Source organism: Falco punctatus (assembly GCF_963210335.1).
Source record: "Falco punctatus genome assembly, chromosome: 3".
NCBI classification, from domain to species: domain Eukaryota; kingdom Metazoa; phylum Chordata; class Aves; order Falconiformes; family Falconidae; genus Falco; species Falco punctatus.
The window spans coordinates 73,617,480-73,631,534 of NC_137582.1; the positions used below are offsets into that span (position 1 = coordinate 73,617,480).

The window sequence follows — 14,055 nt, forward strand, 5'->3', positions numbered from 1 at the left end:
TCTCATTTAAAAGAAAAAAAAAAAAGTAAACACTCAAAATATTACACATTTTAACGGACCGTCTTTGGAAGATTAATGCGTTTATAAACCAATAAGTTGTCTCTCTCGGTCTCTTTTTAACCAACAGATCTGAATCGCAGAACTTTCTTCTGGGAAGTTCAAGAGATGCCATTTTTTTTTTTCCTGCTAACGTTGTGCTTAATCTCACAGGGAAAAATCACAGTCGTATTTCCTCTGTATTTCCTCTGTTTATTTAAAGCGCAAATCATTAAATGTAATTCAATTTCTTAATCTAGACTTTTTTTTTTTTTCCCCCGGCTTCGGTCCGAATGTACACCAAAGCAGCAGAGCTCTTGATCCAGATTAGGAACTGATCTGGACAGCAAAGTTATATGCTACGGAATTGTGAGAAAACTTGTCCCTTTCTTTTTCAATAATGTATATTATAATGTAAGTGGAAGTCAGATCCATTTATGGTCGGAAAATGTATGCTACAGAACACATCTGATTCATTGCAATTGAAAAAATAACTTTAATTTTACTAATCAAGAACCAGCTTCACTCAGCTTCTCAAGTTTATGTGTATGAAAAAGGAAGCTCGCGGCTTGTTTTCTACAAAATAGCTACAAGAGCTATGAAAAGCTTGGATTTGGTGTTTTAAGTCTCAGTTACTCAAAAGCAAGAAGACTTGACTTTTTAGAAAACAAATTAGAAATGTCTGAATAGATTTGCAATATAAGATCTGCAGCAACAGAATACATACCTGAAAAGAGGTCATAATTTCATTTAGTTTATTAGACAAAAATATATGATTTAGACAAGTTTTGCTGACGCGTTATTTACAATCTGAAATCACTCTATATACAGAAAAAACACAAACACATGGGAAACATTTACCAAACAAATAATCCAAGAATGGTTAGAATAACACGATCTGAAATGGTACAATGAAGAAGGAGATCCATCTACAGATTTGTGTAATCGCTTTTATGGATTTGCACCACCTTATTGCAAAAAGAGATTGATGGGAGTCGTTTATATAGTTGGTTTTTTGTTGGGTTTTTTTTTTTTTTTTCTGTCCTTAATACCAGTCTCTGCAACATTTTTTCACCAAACCATGTAATCAAGCGGAAGGGAGAGCTGCTAAAATTCTCGGTGTTCCCTCTTGCTGAGCCAAAGAGCTGCAGGGGGGAAGGGAGGGGGGGAAAAAAAAATATGTAACAATCTTTCATAAAAAAAAGAAAAAAGATAGAATCCTTTCCTATAATTCCCTGACTATTGCTGTAGCATCCTAGTATTAGTTAATTGCACAGAAATCATTGTCACTGGTGTAATTAACACAAGATCTTTGAGGTCTGTTAAGTTTCAGAAAAGTTACAGGCTGGCTATGCACAATTGCAATTTAGCTCAACTTTGAAAAGATTACAGCAACTTCTGTGTTGTTCTTGTCTGTATGTGTTATTATGGTGATGATTAGGTGCTATAATTAGTCTTTATTATTCAAACACTCTGTTTCACATAAGTAACATTCCTGCAGTGAAAACAAACAAACAAACTCACTTGTCACGGACAGGCTGGAAGGGCGATTTTAGCGGCTGAGGTGGGGATTCAGTTCTTGGTACATTTTCTCTTTCTAGAAGGAGACAGGAAAAAAAAAAAAAAAAAAAAAAAAAAAAAAAAAAAAAAAAAACACGAAACCAGGAGAATCATTTTAGAATAACAGCAATAAAAATCTGGACAGTGTGCAGAGAACACACCTCCCTCTCACCCTCTTGTTCAGATGTGTGGAGGTATAGGTGGGGGGGGGGGGGGGGTACAGCACTATTCCCTACTTTCAATATTTAAGGAGTTGCAAGACTTTCTTGCCATATTTTTGACTATTATTGAAATTATTTGGACATGGGGATCGAGAAGCAGGGAAGGAAAGTGAAACTCAAATAATGTTTCACAGTGCTATTCCTGCATTCTCATCTTACTTGATGGGCGTATAGGATGAGAATGTAATAGCCCACATGAAATGGGCTTAATGCATGCAATCAACATGCTCCAGGAAAAAAAAAAAAAAAGAAAAAAGAAAAAAAAAACCGACCACAACTTTAGGGTAAACTGTAACTCTGCTAAAAGCAATCAGTTACACCAGGGCTGAATCTGACACCATTCCTCAAGGAGAAGTTCATGTGCATGTGTTGGGGTTGGAGGAAGAGGTGGATGCCTGATGCATTCATTACCTATGTGTTTGGGACTGGTCCTCTCTGAAGGTTTTTCACTGCTTAGGGCTCCCAGGGTTGCTGTTAAAACAGAAGATTGTTGCTGGGCCTGGAGGTGGTGATTGTGATGAGAAGCATGGTGGTGATTTACTCCCAAAAAAGACCTCACATTTAGCAGGGAACTCTGAGTGAGGAAAGCCCCATTTGTCCAGTTGTGAAATTTGCCAATTTGGCATGTGTAGAGTCCATGGCTAGGGAGAAAAGCTGGGTGCTGGATCTGTGGAGAAGTGTGGTTAACCTGGGGAGGAGGGGGCGGAGGGGGAGAAGATTTCAGGGCACCGTCAGGGCTGGTTGCTGTCTCTGCCAAAGACCAAATCTTGGGTTTGCTGTGAGATGGCATCTGTAAATTGTTCTGTCCCCCGGGACTGATGATTCGTGTGCTGTTGTCAGAGGCCTCCTTCACCATGGCCAGCGTGTCTTTGGGTTTCAGCCCTTCAGAGCCTGACAGTGCCAAATCCTTCTCCTTTTCCAAGTGCTCCTCTTCACTGCTTTGTCGCAGGAGCTCAGGCTTCTCCTCCTCTTCCTCGTTGCTCTGCTCCCCATCGTTCTCATCAATTTTATCTATGTCTATGCTCTCCAGGTCGATTTCCTCATCGTCTTCGTTCTTCTCGGGGTCCCCCTCATTGTCACTCCCGAAGAGGTTTGCATCTTCTTGGTCCTTACTCCTGGAGCCCCAGGTCACCTTGTTCTCCTTCTTGAGCCGCCGGCGGGCATTGGCGAACCAAGTGGAGACCTGGGTGAGGGTCATCTTGGTGATAATCGCCAACATGATCTTTTCGCCCTTGGTAGGGTAGGGGTTCTTGCGGTGCTCGTTGAGCCAGGCCTTGAGGGTGCTGGTGCTCTCCCGGGTAGCGTTTTTGGGCCGCCCTGGGTCCCCGTACTGGAACTGTCCATAGGGATAATAGCCGGGGGCAGTGTGGGCAGCGAAGGTAGCAGGGTGGACACCCGGATTATCTTTCAACTCGTACTGGGAGCCCTGCAACACATTCAGACAAGCGGAGAGGAAAAAGCACATCAATTATCTCGTTAGCGTCTCTAACAGACCTGAATAGGCTACTCCGGGAGCCGCAATACGCCTTTAAGCGGTGCAAAGGGTCTTCACAGACAAATTCGGCCCTCCCCGCTCCAGAGTCTTCACGTTTAGATCAGACAGAGGTATTCCCAAATGATCCCCCCTTCTTGCAAGGAAGGGAAAAGAGAGGGGCTAAACTGGGCTTTGCCAGACATTATGCATATTTTCTCCGCAAACCAAATCAAATCAAACGATGGAAATGCAGCAACTTCGCATTCGCCTCGGCGAGACAATTTATTGTGCCCTCGAAATAATCAGGCAGAGAAAGCAGGTACTACACCACAGCTACAAACTAATGCCTGCGCACAACGCATTTATCTGCAAAATATCCAGGAGGATATTACAAATGCATGCAGGGCATTCTTCTTTGGCCCCAGATCTGCCTTTAAAAGGAGTTGGCGTGAGACGAGACTGGAGAGATGAATGCACAACTTCAGTACGAAGACACTTAGAATGTAAGAGATTTTCCACACACAAGTCATCTTCCCCCCCCCCCCCCCCCCCCGCCCCCGCTCCTCGCCCCCAAATCATACACTCAGATTCTAGTATAAAACATTAACTTGTAACTGTTAGAAGGGCCTTTAAACTCTGGAACGAAAAGTGATCCATGCATTGTAGAATATGTATATGCAGACACTTTATCTCATAAGTTTTACTTTGATCTGGGCAGAGCAAACGCAAATTGTTTACAAGCGTTTAGAGACGGTGATTTATTTGCAATCAATATTCTTTTTATCATCAGTAGTAAAACACAGCAAGTCAAATTATCCCATCAGGTGTTTTGGTAAATAACATTTTATCTTTCTGGCAACCTCATTAGGCCTCATTATTACCGCAAATTGTCCAGGTATTAACTTAATATTTTAGCTTGTGATTTACAAATGCTGAGTTTTAGAATCTATTTCAAAATATCACCCTCATGGTAAATCACTGTAGTAAAATACCAGGATACTTTGCAACTAGGAAAGGGAACTGTTCCTAAATAACATTTATAGCCTTTTTTAAAATTTTTTTCTTCTACTTCAGTCTCGCTTTTTTTCTAATCCAGAAATACGCTCTTAGGTTTACTCTTGCGAAATTTGTGTCAGCCTTAAAAATGAAACTCTTCAAAAATGTCCGCCAAGAAACTAATCTAACTTTGTCAAACAGTTAAAAAGGAACGTGTATTTTCGTTTCATACACAAAGCTTATACACAAAGAGAAGCCCGATGTAATTTTTGTAATGTGTTACAGAGCAGGCTTTCTGCACTCCCTTTATTCCGCTGTCTTTTGTTATTGTTGCTGAAATGATATTTTTTGTGTAATCTCTGTTGGGAATTCTTTTGAAGAAGCCACTTGTAAATCACTCGTTGCTTCTGTCTCAACTTCTACTGCATTTCCAAAATCAAGGTTAAAAAAAGTAGGAAATGCCTGCTGCTAAAAGTGCCTTCGTAAGAAATGTTTGCAGCACAAAATGATGTTTTCAGATGCTGACCCTTGTTCAACAGCATATCTACCTACTTGCCTACATATATGTATTAAAAACGCTCACAAGTTATGCCTTGCATGCACCAAGTTATAAATATTCACACTTCTATGTTTCGGGGGGAGGGAAAAGAGGGGCGTTTAGAGATTAAGTGGAACCTATGCGTACGTCCGCCGAGAAATTTGGAGATACTAGTAACGAAAACCTTTCAACGATACAGATATAAAAAGACTGAGTTTTTTAAAAAATAAGATGTTTCACTTTTTAACCATTGTATTATAAGGAAAGGAAAAAAGAGATCGGGGGGCAGTCTGGGACGGCAATTTTGTTTAGGGTTAAACGCCAATATGCCTTTCTGCTCCGGTGCATATAATGGGATGTAGGTGTCTTCCTTCGCCTGATGCAAATCCGATCTGTGATACTCGCCACAATCAGAGTATGAAAAGTTCAGGGAACAGAATGGGTCATTTTTAAGGCTTAAGGAAAATGTCTTGAAATAAACGGGCGCACCAGCTACCGACACTGCACTTCGGCCTCTCGGGCGGAACCTGTTTACAGCTCGGCGGCAAAGAAAAGGACCAGGCGGAAAGAGGAGCGCGCTGGAAAGCCAAATGAAACAACAGGACCGACAACATCACCCGTCAACAGCAACACCAAAACCACAAGAAAAAAAAAAAAAAAAAAAAAAAAAAGCAAAGCCGAGTTGCTAGGGGAAAGCCGACAACGCGCAGTCAGGAGCCCTGCTCAGCCCTTTCACCGCCAAGAGGAAAAACTCGGAGGAGTTTTGTCCGGCCGGAGCGGCGGGGAGGATGGGGGCTGCCCCTGCAGACGGAGCCCGCCGGCCCCCGGCCCGACCCCCCGCTCGCCCGCAGAACCGCCGGCACACACGCTCCCCTTTCCTCGGCGGACCCGGCGCCGGGCGGGAGCCGCCACCGCCACCGCGGTCGCCCCGCCGCCCCCCGCGCTCGGCTCCGCGGCCTCCGCCCGCCCGGGCCCCCGGCTCCCCCTTGCCCCCTCGCGTCGCGGCCGCGCTCCGCGGGCCCGGGGGTGCGCGGGATGCAGCGCGGTGCTCACTCACCATCTGGGAGAACAGCCCGAGGTCGGCGGTGTAGGGCAGGAAGGCGCTGTAGTTGGGGGCGCTGTAGGGGCTGGCGTACATGCCCAGCACCGAGGTGACAGCGGCCGAGCCGCTGCCCAGCTCGGCGCCCGCGGGCCGGCCCGAGGCGGCGGCGGCGGCGGCGGCTGCGGCGGCGGCGGCGGCCAGCACCCCGGGCCGGTCGCTCCCGTACACCGCCTGACTGGCGCTGAGATACTGCGGGTAGCCCAGCTGGGGGAAGGACATCTCCGGGGCGCGGGCACAGCGGCGGCGGCAGCACTGGCGGCGGCGGCAGAAGCGGCAGAAATATAAAAAAAAAGGGGGGTGGGGGGAAGGAATTATAAAAAAAAAAAAAAAAAAAAAAAAAAGGGGGAGGAGGGAGCCTGAGCAGCCGGGGAGGGGAGCAGAACGAACACGGGCTTCTCTGGATCTCCCTCTGCCTCTCTCTCTCTCTCTCTCTTTTTTTCCTTCCCCCCCTCTCTCTTTACTGGAGTCAGGCAGGGCGAGAGAACAGAATTCGAGCCGATAATTTTCTTTTTTCGTTCTGATTTCTTTCTGTCAGATATATTGCAACCTAGGTATGGAGGAGGAGGAGTGTGGAAGGATTCAGTGGGGTGTCTTTCCTCAAATCTCGGCTCTTCTGTGCTCCTAAATCCCTTAGATGTGATCTGATCAACAATTGAGCTCCAACTGATGTGTCTGCCCTTAGGTCCTAGGCTGATCTTTCAGATACAATTTGAAGTTGATGTTTTGATTGGCACCCACTTGAGCTGCAAGCGCCGCCCCGCGCCCCCCCGCCCCCGGCGCAGCACGTGGTGCGCAGCCCAGCCTGGGCCACTTTCCTCAGTGCTGCGTGTGCGTGTGTGCGTGTGTGTGTGTGTGTGTGCGCGCCTGTACGTGTGTCCGCGCAGCTGCTGTGCTGTGCTGTGTGTGTATTTAATGTTTAGCAATGGGCTCCTTTCAGAAAAGCCCCCACTGCTGTATGACAACCTGTCTACACGATTTTACAGCTGTCCAACATTGGGGTTTTGCTGTTTTGCAGCCTTAGTGTGTCCCCTTTTAACAAAAACAACTGTGTTGCTGGTTTTTTTCCACCTTTAACATTGAGTCCCCCTTGTCGTCGTTGGACTCGGGAACAAACGAGAGTGGCCGTGAGAGGGAAAGGGGGCTTTGCAGCCAGGCGACTTGTAACAATTTACCACTAAAAACAACAACAACAAAAAAAAAACCCAACCAACCCTACCACACAACATATAAATAAATAAATAAATGCAGTCTATCTATAGCAACCCACAAACGCCACACACACACGAACACACACACACACAACTTTGCTGAAAGTCAAAAGGTTCCTAGCAGTTCTTCCCAGAAGAATCTTTAGTTTAAAGAAAAAAAAAAAAAAAGAAGAAGAAAAAGAAAAGAAAAAAAACACCCGCAGAGATCCTCGCCCCCGACCTTCCTCCTCATCATGCCCTGCCGATGGATTGACACTCAGAGACAATTATCAGAGGCATTGCGACAGTTCTCGGAATATTAGCAATAAATAATCCCACAAATCAACAGTGGCGACATCTATGCCGAGGGGCACAGAAGACCCCAGCCCTCGCCCCCGAGCGTGGGAGGGGGTCTGAGGGGCTTGTAGATTGTCAAAACTTCCACCCGCCCGTTTCAGCGGTGGCCAAAGGAAACACGGCGGGGTGTGGGTGTGAAGGGGGGTGCCAAAGGACCTAGACGAGCTGTTGCCATTCTCGGCATTAACAGCAATGATTAGAGGAAGGGATGATTCTTTTTTTACCCTTTTCCCCTTAGAGCGGGGTGGAAGGTGCGGCGGGAGACAAAGGACTCCTCTGCCAGGGACCCAGGGACCCAATCGCCCTGGAGGAGCTGAGTTGTCGCCGATGTGACCTGCCCGCTTCCTCGACGTGGCTGGGCTCGCCCGTACCCCGCCGGGGCTGGCAGAACCTCGCACACCGCCCGGCCGGCATCGCAAACTTCTCTTTTCCTACCGCTGCCGGGGGCCTGCCAGACCCCCCGCGGGGGGAAACGAGGAGCCGGGGGGAGGGCGGCGGGCCGAGGACTGGGCGTTTCTTGCCCCGACCCTCCCAGCCCCAGTGGGACTGCCCGGGGCCGCTCTGCCCCGCTGGTCCGGCGCGGAGCCCCCGGCGGGGCTGACGCTCCTGCCTCGCCGGGCGCGGGGAGGGCACGGCAGGGCGCTGCTGCCCTGCGGCCGGCGCCAGCCGAGCGGCCTCGCGGGAGGGGCACGGAGCGGCCGCCCCCAGCCCAGCCCTCGCCGCCGCGGTCCCCGCCGCCCGGGAGCTCCGTCTTTGTGCTGAAGGGGCGGACGGAGCCGCCGAGCTCTTCCTCAAGGGACAGCGCGGCGTGGCACGGAGGGGGCCGCGGACGCCAAGGCCCGCTGCTGTTGGGGATGCAAGTGTTCTCCCGCGGGGGGGTGGGGGTGGGGGAACCACGGGTGTATGTCTCCTTCTCCCAAACCCAGGACGAGAGCCAGCTCCTAAGGTCCGTGCTACTCCGCGGGGCTTCGCGCTCTCTCCGTGCTCGCAGCCGTGGGTTCAGCGCGGGTCCCGCCGGGCACTGGCCGCCGCTGGGAGGGAGGGACGCGCCTCCCCTCCTGCAAACGCCCCGCGGGGTGTCTCTAACCCCTGCCAGCCCTTCCCTCCGTGCGCCCCAGGGAACCGCTCGGTCTCGGAGAGTTGGTTAAAACTTCCTTCCCTCATCAGCTGGAAATAGCGAGCTTTCCCCTTCCTATGCCAAACAGAGAGAAGAGGACCTCCCCCCACCGCTCCAAAATCTCACCCTCAAAGCAGGAGAGCGACCCTCAGACAAAAACACACGGCCGTAACAAAGCTGAGCGGGGCTTGAAAATTGCAGCCGTGTTTTGAGAATGGAAGTGTCACATTACAAGGGCTGCAGGTAAATAAAGGTGGGATAAGGCACCGACGCTGCCGAAATCTTCTTAGCGCTTTAGATCTCGGTGGAATGTGTATCCAGAAAAGATTTCCACTTGGAGGCTTAAGAAATGTGAGTCATCCCCTCCCCCACCCGCCCCCATCCTGCTCAGATCGGTTCAGAGGAGAAAAAAAAAAAAAAAAAAAAAAAAAGAAAGTAAGAAAAAAAAAGTCTTATTTGCTTTTTCTATCAGCCCAGCATCTTTTCGGGGCGAACTTTGCTATTCTTCACTTTGCCTCGAAATAGAACAAATAAATACGAAGTGCAGGTTACCTGTAACAGTGGGGTGGGGGGGTGGGGAGGTGGGGGCGCGGAGAGAAACAGGACGAAAAACAAGAAAGAAAGAAAGAAACCCGCCGAGAAGGAGGAAAGTTGCAAGACTGGGAGGAGAGCTTTGTTCCTCATCTGCAAAGTTCCCAGCGCAAGGATGAGCAGGGTCCTGCGAACGCCATTAATTATGCACAATTCTGAGCAGTAAATGGCAACCCCTTACCACTCGATTCCTGCTCCTGCATTGGACGTTGCCCATTTTTCTGACGGTTTATTAAGTCACATTAGTAGGTAACCTTTCAAAGCCCTTTTTAATATTTTTTCCCCCTTGTGCAAGTAAGCTGGGACCAGAGCTGCTACACTAAGCTACTTAGCTTGAAAATCAGTTTAGTGAAGGTCTGGGAGATTCTGGGTTTATTTCCCCCCATACAAGACCTATAGCAGGAGCTTAATAACAAAAGTGCGAAAAGAAAGGAACTGTACGGGAAATTACAAACATCAGCAGCAGCTGCCAGAAGCACCAGGAAAATCTTTCCCTAAACGCTAGACCTAAATAGTCAAAAAGGTTGATGTGATCAACCCCCCACCCATAAATTAGCTCGAAATTGTTAAAAGATTGAATAAAAACCTGTTTTAAAAATACCAACTAATTTTAAACATAATTCGGGAAAAAATATTTTCCTTCTATTTTTTTCCCCCTGAGATCTGCGTTTTAGTTGCTCGAACGCCTCCTTCATTTTTGCCAAATCCTAACAAAAAGGGGTGGGGTGCCAACTCATTAGCCGAACAGCATTTTTAAAGACGATAAACAGTCGTCATGTAGAAAAAAAAAAAAAAAAAAAAAAGGATTTGGGCTCAGTGTGAAAAGGAGTCACCTTCCCGTTGGAGAGCGGATACACATCTGAAAGCAGGCGGGAGAGAAATACATAGCAGCACCGGGTATAATGTGATTATACCTAAGGTAATCGCTTAAAATAAATTGTATTCTGTTTAAAGTAAATCGACCTAAATGGCCAAGCTCATATAATTCAAAGATCATTGGGCAGATAAACTTCTCCTTAAAGAGCCTTTCTTGAGAAGGAGTTTGCTGAGACAGTGTGATCCTTCCAGTTTCTTAAGGCAATGCATCCACTGCCAAGAGATTTTCCCTTTATTATTAACAAATGAGTTTAGATAGGGGTCCGATAAGAAATGCAAATCCAGACATAGGGGTCGCTGCTTGGCCGAATTTTAACTGAAGGCTGGTTCTGCAAGAATTGACTAAAGGCTATGTTTGCGAAGAGGGTATGTGAAGCTTTAACACTGTCTCTACTAAAAAATGAAGTCAGTGATTTTGATCTGCTCCAGATGTCCTAAGAGTGGATATTGCAGCGCTGGGAATCCGCACCAAATATCTGAGGGCACTGATGGTAATCAGCGCAACACATCAGCTAGGGGGGACTGGCAATTGTGATAACCTGCTGCAAATGTGCAGGGCTGGAGATGGCAGTGATAAACCGCTGAAAATATCTTCAAATGGAGATGACAGAGATGTTGAAAGAAGACACCTAACTATGAGGGGAATAGGATACTAAGCAGAGCACAATCTGAGAGTAGAGTTCAGATATTTACTAGTCTACGGTTCACTCGTGTGATTTCCACAGAGATACACGCGTTCGTGCGCCGTCTCTGCGTGCAGATACACGCGCCTATGGACCTGTTAGTAAAACTCGGGGTTTATGCGGCGTCGATAACAAGATCTACCAAACGAAAGGGAGGCTTAATCGCCAAAGCGCCTTGTTTGTGGCTTAGGAAGAAAAGTTTTCATTTGATTCTGTAACTGGTTTGAAACATCCTGGTAACGATTTCTTGTGCAAATCCTCTCTAGATTTTCAGCTCGCACCGCTAACAGACGAAGAAATTTAAGACGATCTCTTCAGTTAATGGTCTGTTTCAATTTTCTTTCCCGTGGAAAGAACGTGCGCGGGGGAGGGGGTGCCAAAAAACAGATTAGCCGTATGTTGCTAATTTTCTGACTGTTCTCAGCAGGTAGTTTCACTGTATTTTTTTTCCACGCCGTCTTTTTTTATGTGTAAGTTTAAAATAACTCTACCATGTTAACTACCAATCCTATACATTTTAATGATACATCTGTGCAGGACTGAATCCATAATATATCTTGCCTAGATTCTAATTATGCACCGACTGTCGACTATTTGGATCAGTTGACTGAGTTTTCATTAAGTGTATTATATCTGATTTAGCATGGGACCGTGTTTCATTCGACGACGTGTACTTTTTTGGGGGGTGCCGCGGGCACGGCTGCGGCTCCGCAGGACCTTGGCGCTGGTCCCCTCTCGCTGGTCACCCGCTGCCAGGCCCCGACGCCTCCGCGCGTCCGTCCGGAGCGCTTCTCATCAGCCCTGATTTATGAGCCTTGTTAAACACTCATTATTACTTTGCACCTTTTTTCCAGCAGGGTCTGGGAAACAACCCCACTTTGTGACAACAGGGCATGTGTCAAACAATTATAGGCGGAGAGGTGATGTAGCTCTGGAGCGCCAGATTTCCCCTCCTCCCCTTCACGCCCAATCCGAGGAACATTTCTGTTAAAAAAAAAAAAAAAAAAAAAAAAAGGTAAAGGGAAAAAAAAAAGATTAAAATAAAAATCATCTCACTCTTTGCAAATTTAGTTCACAGCAACAGCAACCTTCAGACCTCTGACCGTGCAAATGACCGGTTTGGTTTGTGCAAATATACACAAAGTTGCAATCAGGGATACCTGGTCGATTCCCTAAATGTGTACAGGTACATATCCATAGTACGGGTAGCACATAAAGGAATCCAAGCCTGAGCAGCTACAGCTTTTGATTGTACTTAAGGTAACAGCTAATAACGCGTTTACAAAGGTTATTTTATTCAGAGAGGGAGAGCACATTTAAAACAGAAATTATGGTCATCTCTCTCTCTCTTTTTTTTTTTTTCTTTTCAGTAAATTAAGATAAATTGATTTTTTTTCACGATACCCTGGAAGTGACATTTTATTAATCTTTTATCAGACCACCTCAGTTACAACTTACATTTCTTTCTGATAGCAATGTGAATACACAGATGCTCCCTTCCTGAGCGCTTTCGCAAATGAATTGTTAAAGCTATGCACACAGGCCTATATGAACAAGTGCACAAATCTATAGAATGAATCATCTGTCTCTCTCTGTATCTATCGGTCCGTCTGTCTGTCTACCTATCTATGAATATTTTATGGGTCTGAATTTAATTAACAAAATAATTTCCATTTTGTCTCCAAAATGATCAACAGCAATTATGTGAAATTTTTAAGGTTTATAATTTTATGTCACCAGACTGTTGCTTGGGGGCAAAGGCACAATTGCCGTGCCAGCTGCAGTTGTATTTATTTGTTTTTCTGTCTTGTTCCTGTAGGGCTGCATTATGCAGTTTTTAATTAGTTTGTGTTTGTATTTCACCCGTCCCAAATCAATGCCATCCTGGAGCAATGCAATGTAAATTCCTGCAGTACAGGTGTAGCTGCTAGCTCTGGAACACTAGGAAACTCATGTCTTACAAATGAAAGCAGTGAATGCCATTCAGCCAAACTGTCAGCTTTAAACAGCCAAGAGGAAGGAGATCAAAGCAGAGAGCAGGAACTTCTACTCTCCAGATTAGTCTTTATGGTTTGAACGCCTAATGCTATTAAAGGGAACCAGGACATATAGCACATCGTTGGCTACAAAGTTACTTCTAATTTTGCTAAAGTCCTGCCTTATTTTGGCCAATGTAAGCCTTCAGAGCATTTCAAGATGCACTGTTCCCTTTGAGGCCTAGTAGCTACTCATCTGAAATTATGCAGAAATAATACCTTCAGAGAAACATTTCTGTTTGTGCAGATATTTATATAACTTATCACCTTTTGAAAGATAATTTTGATTTCCTCGTAGGTTCCACAAAGTATTTTAATAGAACTTGCAGCAATAAAACCTGAAATTCTAGTATCTCCAGACATGAAAAGTCCCTTTATGTTGTGTTTGGTGTCTCTTCTTTCTTGAAATGACCTCTGTACGGTGGTGTATAAATCTATTATTCCAGTCACTGGGGAATTCTTTTAAAGCTTTTTTTTTTTTTTTTTTTTTTTTTTTTTTTTTTTTTGTCAGGAATAAGAGATCGTTCATCTTTAACTAGGCCACATAGAAATTATGATTCAACAGCAGTGTATATTTAATTAGAGTAATCTCACTTGAATTTAATTACCTAATGAATTATTTGTTTAAAAGGTAAAAAGGCTTGTTTGCCAAGTACAGTGCAACCCACTGATAAGAACTTCTGTTATAAGAACATTAATATTTAAAAAAACATTTTATGGTTTTATATTTTAACTCTTTGGTTCTGCCAGCCGTCGGTGGGCACGCCGAGCCCACCACGATCACAGCTCCGACCCCGTCCCTCCGACTCCCCGCAGCGAGCCCCGGCCGCCCGCCACCGCCCACTCGCGTAAGTAACGCGCCCCCACCGCGCCGCCCCGTGCCGCGGCGGGTGGGGGTGGGTGGGGGGCGGCGGGGAGGGAGGAACGGGACACGGGCGTCTTTGCCGGCTGGATTCCGAGGCGAAAGGCGGCTTCGCCGGCTGGATTCCGAGGCGAAACGCCGGCGCCGTCGCGACTCGGCAAGCGGTGGTGAGGCCGCCCGGCTGCCGTGGGGAGAGGGGCTGCGCGCCACTTCGCGCCCCGCTCAGCGTAGGGCAGCCGGGCGCGGGGCTGCCCCCCAGGGCGGCTGTCCCCTCCCCGAGCGCCGTGCCTGCAAGGGGTCTTGGCCAGAAAGGTGTCAGAGCGGGGAGCGTCAGGCTACACAAAGGTCATCCTCTTTATTATTTTTTTCCTTCCTCCCTTTCCCCCAAGTCTTATGGACAGTGTAGCTAATGACAGTCC

The 14,055-nt window shown here is 46.9% G+C and overlaps 1 protein-coding gene across 1 annotated transcript; it reads right to left on the reverse strand.

The window, feature by feature from the left end:
- Window positions 1-777: 777 nt before the first annotated feature.
- Window positions 778-7,169, reverse strand: IRX1 (iroquois homeobox 1). Its single transcript, XM_080378640.1, has 4 exons — window positions 5,883-7,169; window positions 2,229-3,243; window positions 1,561-1,633; window positions 778-1,181 (listed from the first exon to the last, which is right to left on the reverse strand). The coding sequence occupies exons 1-4, from the start codon at window positions 6,144-6,146 to the stop codon at window positions 1,124-1,126; spliced, it is 1,410 nt and encodes a 469-aa protein (XP_080234766.1). The 5' UTR covers window positions 6,147-7,169; the 3' UTR covers window positions 778-1,123.
- Between the last annotated feature and the right edge of the window lie 6,886 nt (window positions 7,170-14,055).

Excerpts from the sequence above, each read along its gene's own strand:
- IRX1 (XM_080378640.1), bottom strand. The coding sequence starts at position 6,146 with ATGTCCTTCCCCCAGCTGGGCTACCCGCAGTATCTCAGCGCCAGTCAG. Across the intron at positions 1,634-2,228 it reads GACCAGTCCCAAACACATAG|AAAGAGAAAATGTACCAAGA; the intron begins GTAATGAATGCA and ends GTCTCCTTCTAG. Across the intron at positions 1,182-1,560 it reads TTCCAGCCTGTCCGTGACAA|CTCTTTGGCTCAGCAAGAGG; the intron begins GTGAGTTTGTTT and ends TCCCCCCTGCAG.